Source organism: Panulirus ornatus, chromosome 4 (assembly GCF_036320965.1).
Source record: "Panulirus ornatus isolate Po-2019 chromosome 4, ASM3632096v1, whole genome shotgun sequence".
Classification (NCBI taxonomy): domain Eukaryota; kingdom Metazoa; phylum Arthropoda; class Malacostraca; order Decapoda; family Palinuridae; genus Panulirus; species Panulirus ornatus.
Genome location: NC_092227.1, coordinates 2623936 through 2638058, shown reverse-complemented (window position 1 = coordinate 2638058; position 14123 = coordinate 2623936). Strand labels below are relative to the sequence as shown.

General features: G+C 41.4%; 1 protein-coding gene across 1 annotated transcript in view; it reads left to right on the top strand.

Annotated features, from left to right (window-relative positions):
* Window positions 1–887: 887 nt before the first annotated feature.
* LOC139765086 (uncharacterized) overlaps window positions 888–14123 on the top strand; it is an 89385-nt gene continuing 76149 nt past the window's right edge. The window contains exon 1 of the mRNA XM_071692250.1: window positions 888–2053. Within this exon, the coding sequence (XP_071548351.1) occupies window positions 1573–2053 (481 nt within the window). The 5' untranslated portion in view covers window positions 888–1572. The remainder of the gene's footprint in view (window positions 2054–14123) is intronic.

The window sequence follows — 14123 nt, the reverse complement described above, 5'->3', positions numbered from 1 at the left end:
AAGATTAAGAACCCTCTTAGTATTTCATGACTTTTTTAGGGGTGGGAGGTGGTGGGGGTGTCATTTGGATTTTAGGCCTGTCAACTGCAAGGGTCATTAGGTTTGCCAACATCAGAGTAGAACAGTCAAATTAAGGAAACCAAATACCTTCTTCAGGTGTTCGAGGTAATTCTAACACCGGTCACAATCTCGCTTCATATACGGAACTTTCAAGGCCGTTAAGTCATGTGTTGCTGAGTATGTGATGATAGCCCGCATAATGTGGGGAATCCTATCATGGCGTTGCAGGCTCCCAATAAGGTTTATGCTGCGCCTTGAAAACTACACTGTTACATTAGAGTGCTCCTGTTTCCCTGTCATAAATGTAGATAAGGTAAAATATGATTGTTTTTAATGAACGTGTCGATGTGTAGCAGGTAATGCGTTCATGCGTCTCGTATCTTGCTTGTGATTGGCTCAAGAAGTGAGTGAATGAAATTTTGTAGTTGCTGAGTAGGAAGGCCTGTCAACCAATCATAACCCACCTTAATACTCTCTTCTGATTCTTACTGGTCAGTTTCCAGCTGATGCGCCTTGGCCATGAGTGATATGCCTCATGGGAACAACCTTCGGATACGTTCGTTGTTTTAGGTATAGAAGAAATGCATCTAACAAGTCATCACTAACTTGTTGAATTAATGACTTCTCAGTTCCTTGATACGTGTATATCTATTGTTTTCCAATCAATACAGGGCTACAGAGCGGGCCTGTGAGTCGCCAGCCGATTTTCGTAGGTCGAATAATAAACACCTGCTGGGCGGAAGCCAATCAGCGCTCGGCTGGAATGACGTCATGCCTAGCGACCGCCCTAGCAACGTGTAAACAAACCCTCCAACGTGAAACGGGTCGTCAGTTGTTATTTGTCGTGTTTGCAGGGTGGGTGATTAGTGTTTCCTCCACTAAACGTGAGAGATTAGATTAGTAATAATCGAAGGAAGTGGAAAAAGAGATACAAAGACAGTTAACTGGTGTGTTTGTTTGTATTTTAAGTGTGTTGTGTTTGCGTGGGAATTCACGGTAGAAGTTCAAACGAACGACTGTGTGTGTGTGTGTGTATACGACTAACAAGGACATCAACTGAGGGAAACAGCGGTGTGTGTGTGGGGGGGAGGAACGAGTGACTTGATTCATTCAGAATAACTTGAGCGATGACCGCGTGACTTACGTAGCCAGAGGCTCTTGGGCGCCACCCGTGCAGGGAAGGGACTTCGTAGTGCTTTGTCTTGAGTGACGTTTTGGACGCGTGGTTCACAGCCCTGGACGCAAAGAGTGACGTATCTAATACAGTGTCGCCTGTAAGACGCGAAGGCGTGTGTGCGTTCCCATCCGGCAGCGTCTGCAACACGATGCGACCTGCTGCGTCAACATGAACGTTCTCCGTAGCGTCACAAGAAGCAGCGAAGACTTCGTGTTGTTAGCGGCAGCCACCGCCGACGGGTCGCCGTCCAACCGCTCGCTGGCAGGGGCGTCTTTGTTGCGTCTCTCGCGTGTTGTGATGGGCGTGGGCGTGGTCCTGTAGCGCCCAGATTTAAGATGAGTGGCAAGAGGAAGCCTCGGACGCCGACGCCTCCGTCAGGGAAGGAGAGCGCGGACGACGAGAGCGAAGACCTATACGCCGGGAGGAGGGTCTCCGTGTCGGAGTTCGACTGCCAGGACTTCGGCTATGAGAGCGTCAGTTCCCCGGGGGCTTCAAGCACCTCGTCTGAGCCCGGCTATATCAGGAAACCCGGGTTCGAACACCACGCCCATGAGTTCAGAGCCACGCCTCCCGCGCCAGCCCTGGGGGCAACAGCTTCAACCGTGACGGCCAGCCTGGGGAAGAACCTCCTCTGTGCCTCAGCCATCAGGACCTCCCTCCACAAGTCGTCGGTGCTACAGTCCCCGACAGTCTCCCTGGCCTCCAAGGGAAGCAAGAAGAAGAAGAGCAACGCCCACGAGACCCGGGAAGAAGAGGTCAAGAGTGATGGCGCCGGGTCACCTTCTCCAAGCGTAACCAGGACTAGGGTCAAGAAAGGTCAGTTCTATGGTATACTTTTCGTTCCCCTGTCACTGTGTTCGTCTAGAGAATGGGTCGGAATGGCCAGTGTGTGTGTGTGTGTGTGTGTGTGTGTGTGTGTGTGTGTGAGAGAGAGAGAGAGAGAGAGAGAGAGAGAGAGAGAGAGAGAGAGAGAGAGAGAGAGAGAGATCAACACTGCATTACAGACTTATAGGATTAATCACGCAGGAGGGTTTGAAGGATTATGTACAATGATTACAGCGTTGCTCCTTAATATTCACCTTATTACTGCGTCACCTTTTAGTACACCTTACATTAATAAAGGATTATTGATGTACACCTTATTACTGCTTCGTCTATCAACGTACACCTTACTACTTTGTCCTTTATTGTTGTACACCTTACTACTTTGTCCTTTATTGTTGTATACCTTTTTACTGCGTTAACTATTAATGCAAACTGTACTGCAGGGTCACCTATAAATGTACAAGTTATTATACCATCACCTACAAATGTACTCCTTATTATTACTTCACCTGTTAATGTTCTCCTTATTTCTGCGTCACCTCTTCATGTACAATTATTACTGCATCATCTCATAGTGTAAACCTTATTACTGCGTCACTTATTAATGTACACATATTACTCCCTTACAAGTTGGTGTAAATTACTGCGTCACCTGTTAGTGTTTGCAATATTACTGCTTTACTTGTTGGTAAACGCACCTTATTACTGCGTCATCTGTTGGTGTACACCTTATTACTGCGTCATCTGTTGGTGTACACCTTATTACTGCGTCACCTGTTGATATACACAACTTATTACTGCGTCATCTGTTGGTGCATACCTTTTCTACTGCGTCACTCGTTCTCGTACGCGTCTCCTTTTAGAGTGCACACCTGATTACTGCGTCTCCTGTTGGTGGACAGCTTATTACTGCGTCGCCCGTTGGAGTGCACATCATATTAATGCTTCTCCTGCTGGTAAACGTATTATTACTGCGTCACCTGTTAATGTGTATATATTGATAGGTCACATGTTGGTAAAACACCTTATTACTGCGTAGCCTCTTAGTACATATCTCTTTAATGCGTCACCTGGTGATGTACGTCTTACTGGGTCACCTGTTAATGTGTACATTATTACTGCGTCACCTGTTAGTGTGTACTTTATTTATTAGTCACCTGTTGGTGTACATCTTATTTCTGCGTCGCCTGTTAGTGTATATTAATGCGTCACCTGTTGATGTACACCTTATTACTGCGTCACCTGTTGATGTACACCTTATTACTGGGTCACCTGTTGATGTACACCTTATTACTGCATCACCTGTTGATGTACACCTTATTACTGCGTCACCTGTTGATGTATACCTTATTACTGCGTCACCTGTTGATGTACACCTTATTACTGCGTCACCTGTTGGTGTACACCTTATCAAAGCGTCACCTGTTGGTGTACATCTTATTAAAGCGTCACCTGTTGGTGTACATCTTATTAAAGCGTCACCTGTTGGTGTACACCTTATCAAAGCGTCACCTGTTGGTGTACACCTTATCAAAGCGTCACCTGTTGGTGTACACCTTATCAAAGCGTCACCTGTTGGTGTACATCTTATTAAAGCGTCACCTGTTGGTGTACACCTTATCAAAGCGTCACCTGTTGGTGTACACCTTATCAAAGCGTCACCTGTTGGTGTACACCTTATCAAAGCGTCACCTGTTGGTGTACATCTTATCAAAGCGTCACCTGTTGGTGTACACCTTATCAAAGCGTCACCTGTTGGTGTACACCTTATCAAAGCGTCACCTGTTGGTGTACATCTTATCAAAGCGTCACCTGTTGGTGTACACCTTATTAAAGCGTCACCTGTTGGTGTACACCTTATCAAAGCGTCACTTGTTGGTGTACATCTTATCAAAGCGTCACCTGTTGGTGTACACCTTATCAAAGCGTCACCTGTTGGTGTACACCTTATTAAAGCGTCACCTGTTGGTGTACACCTTATCAAAGCGTCACCTGTTGGTGTACATCTTATCAAAGCGTCACCTGTTGGTGTACACCTTATCAAAGCGTCACCTGTTGGTGTACACCTTATCAAAGCGTCACCTGTTGGTGTACACCTTATCAAAGCGTCACCTGTTGGTGTACATCTTATCAAAGCGTCACCTGTTGGTGTACACCTTATCAAAGCGTCACCTGTTGGTGTACACCTTATCAAAGCGTCACCTGTTGGTGTACATCTTATAAAAGCGTCACCTGTTGGTGTACACCTTATTAAAGCGTCACCTGTTGGTGTACACCTTATCAAAGCGTCACCTGTTGGTGTACACCTTATCAAAGCGTCACCTGTTGGTGTACATCTTATAAAAGCGTCACCTGTTGGTGTACACCTTATTAAAGCGTCACCTGTTGGTGTACACCTTATCAAAGCGTCACCTGTTGGTGTACACCTTATCAAAGCGTCACCTGTTGGTGTACACCTTATAAAAGCGTCACCTGTTGGTGTACACCTTATTAAAGCATCACCTGTTGGTGTGCCCATTTTTTCCGGTCGTTGTCTTGCATTTTGGTGTTTATAACCGCAAAGCTTGTTAGCGAACACTGCGTCATCTGTGTGTTAACGAACAGATTGATTTTGCGTCGTCTGCTGCATTGTCTTGTTGGTGTTCACCTTACTGTCGAGTTCCATGTGTGTGTCCATGTGATGTTAGTGCGTCATTTTCTATGTGAAAAAAAAAAAAAACATGCTTCATAACCTGTTAGTATACATATTAGTGCGTTACATATGATATGCGACGTATTTCTGCGTCATGCATTCGTCTTTTTTTTCCGCGTCACTCACTGGATTGTATCTTATTTTTGCGTCATAGGTGTACATCTTAGTTCTCCGTCACGTAATGGTTACATCTTATGTATGCGTCATATACATTGTATCTCTGCGACACATACAAGGGTAACTTCTATATTTGCCTTACAGCTTTTAGTCTACATATCAATATTGCGACTCCCGTAGATAGTACATCTTATTTATTACTGTGGCATGTAATAGACCACATCTTATTTCAGAATGTACACCTTATTGTTGCGTCACTTATTTCACATCTAGTTAGTGCGTCACATGTTGATGTACATTTTATTACTGTGTCATCGCTCTGAATCATATTAAGATATTAATGTATATTCTCTTACTTATTTCCCCGTCGTTATAAAACGTATTAGTCCTTAATCCGTTCGTGTCCAGATTCTTACTGTTAGTCCTTAATCCGTTCGTGTCCAGATTCTTACTGTTAGTCCTTAATCCGTTCGTGTCCAGATTCTTACTGTTAGTCCTTAATCCGTTCGTGTACAGATTCTTACTGTTAGTCCTTAATCCGTTCGTGTACAGATTCTTACTGTTAGTCCTTAATCCGTTCGTGTCCAGATTCTTACTGTTAGTCCTTAATCCGTTCGTGTCCAGATTCTTACTGTTAGTCCTTAATCCGTTCGTGAACAGATTCGTACTGTTTATCTGTTGGGAGATTAATCAGCTGTTTACATGTAGTTTAAACTGAGTTGCCAGTCAGGTCGTGGGCTCAGATCTTGGTTAGTTATTTAGGTTTTAATCATATTAACTGCCAGTGTCGTTCAGGCCGTCAACGTCAAGTTGATATATATATATATATATATATATATATATATATATATATATATATATATATATATATATATATATATATGTGTGTGTGTGTGTGTGTGTGTGTGTGTGTGTGTGTGTGCGTTTATTTGCTTTACTTTTATAAGAATATCTTCAAATAACTTAATTTGATATCAGTCATTTGGTTGTTTACAATTAACAGTCTTGGACTGCATTGACTTCATGGCACGGGGGGTCAGTGTGAGTTGATTCTTATGTTGATTTTCTCATGTAATTCACCTCCTCAGAACAGTTTGTACAAGGGGCAAGAGAGGCCATTGCTCGTATTGCTCGTTTGTTCATGAAGTTATCTCGATAAGGTGAAAGAAGCAATTATATACATATATATGTTATTATACTTATTCGCTGTCTCCCGCGTAAGCGAGGTAGCGCAAGGAAACAGACGGAAGAATGGCCCAACCCACCCACATACACATGTATATACATAAACACCCACACACGCACATATACATACCTATACATTTTAATGTATACATACATATACATACACAGACATGTACATATATACACATTTACATATTCATACTTGCTGCCTTTATCCATTCCGTCGCCACCGCGCCACAAATGAAAAACAGCACCCCCCCCCTCCCTCCCAACGCGCGCGCGCGCAAGTTAGCGCTGGGAAAAGACAACAAAGGCCACATTCGTTCACACTCAGTCCCTAGCTGTTATGTGTAATGCACCGAAACTACAGCTCCCTTTCCACATCCAGGCCCCACAAAACTTTCCATGGTTTACCCTAGTCGCTTCACATGCCCTGGTTCAAACCAGCGACAGCACGTCGACCCCAGTGTACCACGTCGTTCCAATTCACTCTATTCCTTGCGCGACTTTCACCCTCCTGTATGTTCAGGCCCCGATCGCTCAAAATCTTTTTCACTCCATCCTTCCACCTCCAGTATCAGTGTGGTTAAACAACAATTTTTCTCTTGCGGAATTGTTATGAATTATTTTTCTGAGGCTGTTTTGAAAAGAACTTTGTGTCGGATTTATTTTTTATTCAGTGACGTTAAACTAACCTAAGCCTGTCCTGCGCGATCTTAGATAGACAAACTAGATAACAAGGAGAGCATGAAGTTTATTATGGGGTTAGAAAGATAAGGAAGTTAAAACTGGAAAACCCAAGCCAGTTTATGAAGAAAAATCTAATAAAAAGTGTAGCGAGTTTTTAACGAAACTACTTGATAATGAACGTAATTATGGTTCCACTTCCATATCAAAAGAGAGAGTTAATGTATGAGATGGAGAGGAGGAGGAGGAGGAGGAGGAGGTTGACAGGTCTTGGGGGAGTGCAAGTCCTGGTAAGGGCTATTGTGAATTGGCATTACGTTCTTGATTGTGCCATTATTAACATAGGTCGTGCGCGCGTATGTGTGTGTGTGTGTGTGTGTGTGTGTGTGTGTGTGTGTGTGTGTGTGTGTGTGTGTGTTCAGGGTGCCATTACTGGCACAAGTTGGTTGTATGTGTTGTAAATGTAATGAATTGCTTTGAACATAATGATGTTATATTGACAAATATGAATTTGATAAAGCTATTCCCGAAATTCCTAGGGATGAGGATCACTAGAAACGATTGATGAGTGATTGTTATTGGAATATATATATATATATATATATATATATATATATATATATATATATATATATATATATATATATATATATATATAAATATATATATATATGCTATAATTCCCTTGCTTGACTTGGGAGAGTTGAGAAGGGTAGTGGTCGGCACTACTTGAAAGATTATTTTATTTGTGAATATATTTATTTATTTATAATGATTTATTTTGATATGTAGAATAAATTCTAATCTTTAATTTTCTTTTATGTTATTTTTATATATTATTAATAATATTTATGATTTATTTTGATACGTGGGATATATTATAGTTTAAAGTTTTCTTTTTAAGAGTATTCGCTACGATTACAGTAAGAATGATTAGAGGATGCATGTACATGTGACAGAAAATGGATGTGTTTGGGGTAGGTTCACCTCCGTCCCGGTCTGTCGTGGTCTGCAACGAGAGTCAATAGGCGTCTGGGTCTGATTTATAGCGCAGTTGACCCACTCGAGCTGTTCAGTGGGCGATGGTGGAGGCTACTACAGGTTGGAGAGAGAGAGAGAGAGAGAAGAGAGAGAGAGAGAGAGAGAGAGAGAGAGAGAGAGAGAGAGAGAGAGAGAGAGAGAGAGAGAAGTGCTACCGGGTCTGCTCGTGCAAGCTTCCGGGACTCGATCGTAAATATTACACGCCTTCTGTAGTGTCAGACCGGCAACTCTTGTCTTTTTTTTTTTTTTCCGTTGCAGTTCCGTTCTGAAACCTGACTTGTTTATACTTGCTTTGATCGGTTGTTTTCATTTTCATACAAAACCCATGAGTACGGGAGGTGGACCTAATGGGTGTGACTTATTCAGATAGGTAAATTCAGCGAAATTTTGGTTTCCAAAAGAGTCTTTTAACTCATTTGTTGATTTTTGGCGAGCAGGGAATATGTGAATTAACTTAATATCAATTTCTGAGGAGCACAGACCATGCCATATATGATGTGGATGACCGCTTGAGAATGATTGGCCTGGTCTTTGAAATGACAACAGTCCAACACAGGCTACGCCCAGAGATCATACCGTAGTGTTTCAGAGTTTATTATATGAGGGTAATCAAGCCGGGCCACAGACCACTGTGGATCGTTTGTAACTCGGATACATAAACAGAAAGGTGTACAATAATTTCGTGTTTTTGTTGAGAGTCTCTGGCATTTAAGTCACCCGAAATACGTGGTAGCCATGTCATGTAGCAAAATATGTTTTGGTACTTTATTTCTCTCTCTATTTACATAAGACTTGATCCTCGTATTGGATTAACCAAGCAGGTTTAGAAGTCAAGGAAAGAAAAGGGGTTTAGTGCTATTGGTAATTCATACGAAGGCTCAAGATGGGCTCGAATGCACACCATTTTCGTTCCTTGCCCAAGCGATTCTAAGCATGCGTAATAACAGTAGCTTCCAACGATCCCATTTTGTCCTCTTTTTATAGATTCGAATCACGTGTTGTTTCAACACGATGTGACATTTTATGTCTTTGAACCTACATAACCGTTTCTAACCCTATATGGTCCGTCCTCCTGCTTGACCTTAGCCTTCTGTGTTACATCTCTTGACCTGAACTAACCTTTCCCAACCCCCCTTTTTTTTTTTGAACATAGCTAGATTGACGTGACCTTTTCCAACTTGACATTGCATGATATGAGTTGACCTAACATGAACCTCACTGATCCTGTCTGACTAGACTTGACCCGATTTGACCCTTCGTGACCCTGGGAGGCCTTAGTTGAGTCATGCATTGACCCTGTCTCACACGTCACCTTCTCTGAACTTTTCTTTACACTCGTTGGTACGTTAGGTTGATAACCTGTCCCCTTAACTCCCATCAGCACGACCTTACGACCCTTGGGTATAATGACCTACTCTTTCAGAGTCAGGTCAAAGATCATGTCATCATACCGAAGGGTTGTGTCGTCGTGCTCGGGTCGTACCACTGTATCACGGAAACCGTGGAAAGGTACGTGGGGGCCTTGTGGAGGGTGAGCTATGGTATCGGTGGTTTGCAGATGACAGCTAGAGACTGGATATGAGTGGATGTATCCTTTCTGCATCCGTTCCTGGCGCTACCCGCTAATCCTATAAGTCATGAGTAGCACGTAGCTTTGCAGCTGTACCATCATTATGGGGGAAGAACCATTACCATTCTTTGTCAACGCTCGACAGATGTTTCCAGAAAATCTAGAAATTCGGTCGATGACACCTGCGTGTGTTGCTGATGTACGATAATCATATTACTAGGACAGCATTAATTATTATTATTATTATTATTATTATTATTATTATCATTATTATTATTATTATTATTATTATTATTATTATTATTATTATCATCATCATCATCATCATCATCATCATCATCATTATTATCAAGATTATCTTTTTAATTGTTGATTGATCTGATGATTTAAGAATGAATAAGTTTGAGAAATATATTTTTAAAAACTATTCTATGTATCGCGTCCTCGAACTGAGAAGGTAAACGACCGTCGTGCAACTCATTCTGGCTGGATCATAGGCCACGTTCAGACAACAGAAGATATATCAGGTTATGATATTTTCGCTCTTATGATATCATTATGTAAGAATCAGTCCGCTCCGCTCTCCCTCTTGTACCGTACAGACGAGCACATGGTAAAGTGACTCCTCTTTGAAAAGTATAATAGGACTGAAATTCCCTGTAATTGCCTTTAGGGGTCATTTAACTCTCAATATATTGATCTGGTCGGAGGACGACCGTACCAGCATCATGGTGGTGGGGGATACATTTTGCAGATGCCCTCCTAAGATAAGGTTATTAAGACCATTATGCCATAATTCATTTAGCGATTTTTTTTCTTCTCGCAACCATCATATAGGAATCAATGTTAGTTAGTAGGCTGCTATATTGATCGTAAGTTTTTTTTTTCAGGCTATGTGGTAAACATGGCGAGGAGCAAAAGAGTTTAAAGTAATTCGGAGTGAAATAAAACCGTTCCATTTTTGACGACCAACTTTTTCGTTATGCCACATTGGTTTTACAATATATATATATATATATATATATATATATATATATATATATATATATATATATATATATATATATATATATCTCCTGGGGATAGGGGAGAAAGAATACTTCCCACGTATTCCCTGCGTGTCGTAGAAGGCGACTAAAAGGGGAGGGAGCGGGGGGCTGGAAATCCTCCCCTCTCAATTTTTTTTTTAATTTTCCAAAAGAAGGAACAGAGAAGGGGGCCAGGTGAGGATATTCCCTCAGTGGCCCAGTTCTCTGTTCTTAACGCTACCTCGCTAACGCGGGAAATGGCGAATAGTTTGAAAAAAAAAAAATATATATATATATATATATATATATATATATATATATATCATAATTGCTTATTATTGATTCATCAGCAGGATATTTTACCAAAATTCAATTGAAATTAGAGAAAATGAGTGTCCATCATATGGTAACAAGCGTCACTACCCGTTCGTGTCCATGGAGTATTTTTTTCCCTCTTCTCTACAAGCTTATCAGCCAGTTCATTAGTGAATCCTTCTCAAGTATTAATTTCTTCTTTGTCTATTTGTCGTAGATTCTTTTTGTCTTTGCTCATTTATAGTCTGCTCATGATGCTCTCCACGGGCCTCTCTTGCAGCCGCGAGGCTGCGCTCTAAGCTGAAGCAAAGTAAGACGGTCTCCTTTGGGAAAGGAAGGATGTTTACGAGTGATCTTTCCATCCGCTAACGGTAGGACAGCCACGTCGAAGAGGGTGGGGGGGGGGGGGTGGGGATGGGGGGGAGGAGCTGGTCCCCCTTTGGTCCCCTTCTCTGTCCCTTTCTTTTTGGAAAAGTGAAAAAAAAAAGGAGGGGAGGATTCCCAGCCCCCCGCTCCCTCCCCTTTCAGTCACCTACGACACGCAGGGAATACGTGGCTTTCAGTATTATCTTCACAGAAACGCTAAAACAGCAAATAAATCGGGGCAAGAAAGTGGTTCTCCCTGAACGCGGGGCAGGTGCACCTATACCAAATTCATCTGGATTAATTATAGATGAAAAAAAAAAGGTTGTCCTCGCAGAAGTTGGCATGGAAGACGCCGTCTTGTTGTTGTTTTGTGAAGACTTTGGTCTTCCGGGCTGAGTGTACGCCCTCGACTGCCTGATCAACCTCATATTGCTAACGTTTCTTTTTCATTCCTCTTGGCAACCTCGTTCAACACACACAAAGTTAGCCATAAGGACGACTGTGTTGCTCCAGAAGAACAAGAAAAGACAAAGATGAAACACTATCAAAAGAGTGAGACAGGGACTAGCGAAGGCAACACTGACATGAAACTATCGGGTTGCAAATATCACTTCTTGAAGGGTACAAATCTCCGGATGCATAATTTAATCCCTTCCACTTGTCTAGGGGAGGTGAAGTTGTTATTTGTCCTTCTTTTTTCCTCCAGCTCTCTAATTATCCATCTCTTCTCGGTGCCTTCCTTCCACATCGTATTTCTGCTCACACAGTGTGTACACTTGTGCCTTTCACCATTTTACCAGCTAAACCGAAACTCCAGAAAGCGACTAAAAAGTGAGCGGTTCAGTAGGGTTCACGCAAGGGTTGACTCGAATGAAACGAATCGAAACTGCTAATATTACGGATGGAAATCCATTGGATTCTTCTATTCTGATGAAAGATTGATATTAATATCTGGATTGATCGGTGTATGTAAACAAAACATAACGATAGATGACAAGTGGCTAACCTAACGATTTCAGTAAGTTAGTTTGAGGAAAGAATCGAACCCAAACATTGTATAATGTATCAGTAAGTTTGTTTGAGGAGAGAATCAAACCCAAACATTGTATGATATATCAGTATGTTAATTTGAGGAGAGAGAATCGAACCCAAACATTGTATGATAAATGATTAATGATGTTTTTGGTCCACAGTGTGACACACTCGACAGCTGGGGTCTTAGGAACTTATGTTGTTATATGATTCAGCCAAATATTCTCTTAATGGTCGTCGGTTGCGAAGTTACGTTATAGGGCGACACGCGAATAAGGTAATGATTACCGTATGAAAAAAAGGAGATTAGCTTATGAGAAAAATAACATGAATTAAAAGAATTGAAATGAGCGATATCGTCAAAAGATTAAGAGACAATAGACATCGAACTGGACATATTAGAAATGCATGGAACATTAAAGAAATGAGTGGGATGAGAGACTTCAAACAACAGAGATTAAAACTTGAAAGATATATAAGAAAAGCGGTGCATTATTACATGACAGCTAGAGACTGAGTGTGAACGAATGGGGCCTTTGTTGTCTTTTCCTAGCGCTACCTCGCACACATTTGGGGGGAGGGGGTTGTTATTTCATGTGGTGAGGTGGCGATGGGAATGAATAAAGGCAGACAGTATGAATTGTGTACATGTGTATATATGTATATGTCTGTGTGTGTGTATATATATGTATACGTTGAGATGTATAGGTATGTATATTTGCGTGTGTGGACGTGTATGTATATACATGTGTATGTGGGTGGGTTGGGCCATTCTTTCGTCTGTTTCCTTGCGCTACCTCGCTAACGCGGGAGACAGCGACAAAGCAAAATATATATATATATATATATATATATATATATATATATATATATATATATGTGTGTATATATATATATATATATATATGTGTGTATATATATATATATATATATATATATATATATATATATATATATATATATATATATATATATATATATATATGTATATATATGTGTGTGTGTGTGTGTGTGTGTGTGTGTGTGTGTGCATACATAATCAAGGATTTAAAAGTTATCTTCTCAACAGATTTAAACCTAGTCTTTCCGGTACACGTTGAACGATGTTTATGGACGAAATGTATAGAACTTACATTAAGACCTGAAATGAAATTGAAATCAGAGACAACACGAATCATTATGTTTTCCTTTTTATGGTAGAAGTAAAATTATTTCTATCTGTGATGTTGACGTAGGAGTTTATTGAATAAAAAGGTATGAATAGAAATTTGATTGAATATTTAGAAGTGAATATTGCTATGTAGGGAGTATATGAATGAAGTGAACATAGAATTTGATATAGGTGGGAGTGACATAAACATGAATATTAACGCTGAAAGTGAGGTTTTAGCGGACGCGAACGTAGTGGGGTGAAAGTGATGGTGTAGCGAACACGATGTATTGAGAAAGACGATTTAGCAATCGTGATGGTGATGAAAATGAATGTATTGTAAATATGATCGTGTATAAACATGGGGGCGTTATTGAACATACAGTAATCGTGAACAGAGTGAACTTCTGTGATCTTAGATGTAACCAAGGTGAAAGGTTTAATGAATGTGATGGTGAAGTGATTGTAACGATGCAGTGAACGTCGATGTAGAGGGAAGATAAGGATTCTGTGTGGATGAACTCTCCTCTTGACTCTCCCTGTCCCTTCTTGACTCGCCCTAACCTTCCCTTGCTCTTCCTGTCTTACCTTGGCTCACCCCTGTTCCTCAATGGCTCTCCCTCCTTCTCTTGGCCCTCCCTGTCCTTACCTGGTTCTCCCTGTCCTTCCATGGGCCTCTCCCTACCCTCCCTAGATCTCACTGTTCCTCCCTGGTTCCCTGTCTCTTACTAGCTCCCTCTGTCCTTCCCTGGTGGTCTTTGTCCTTTCCTAACTCTCCCTGTCCCTCTCTAGTTCTCCCTGTTTATAGCTGGCTCTCTCTGTCTCTGGCTCTCCCTTGTCCTCTCTAGCTCTCCCTGTCCCTCTCTGGGTCTCCCTTT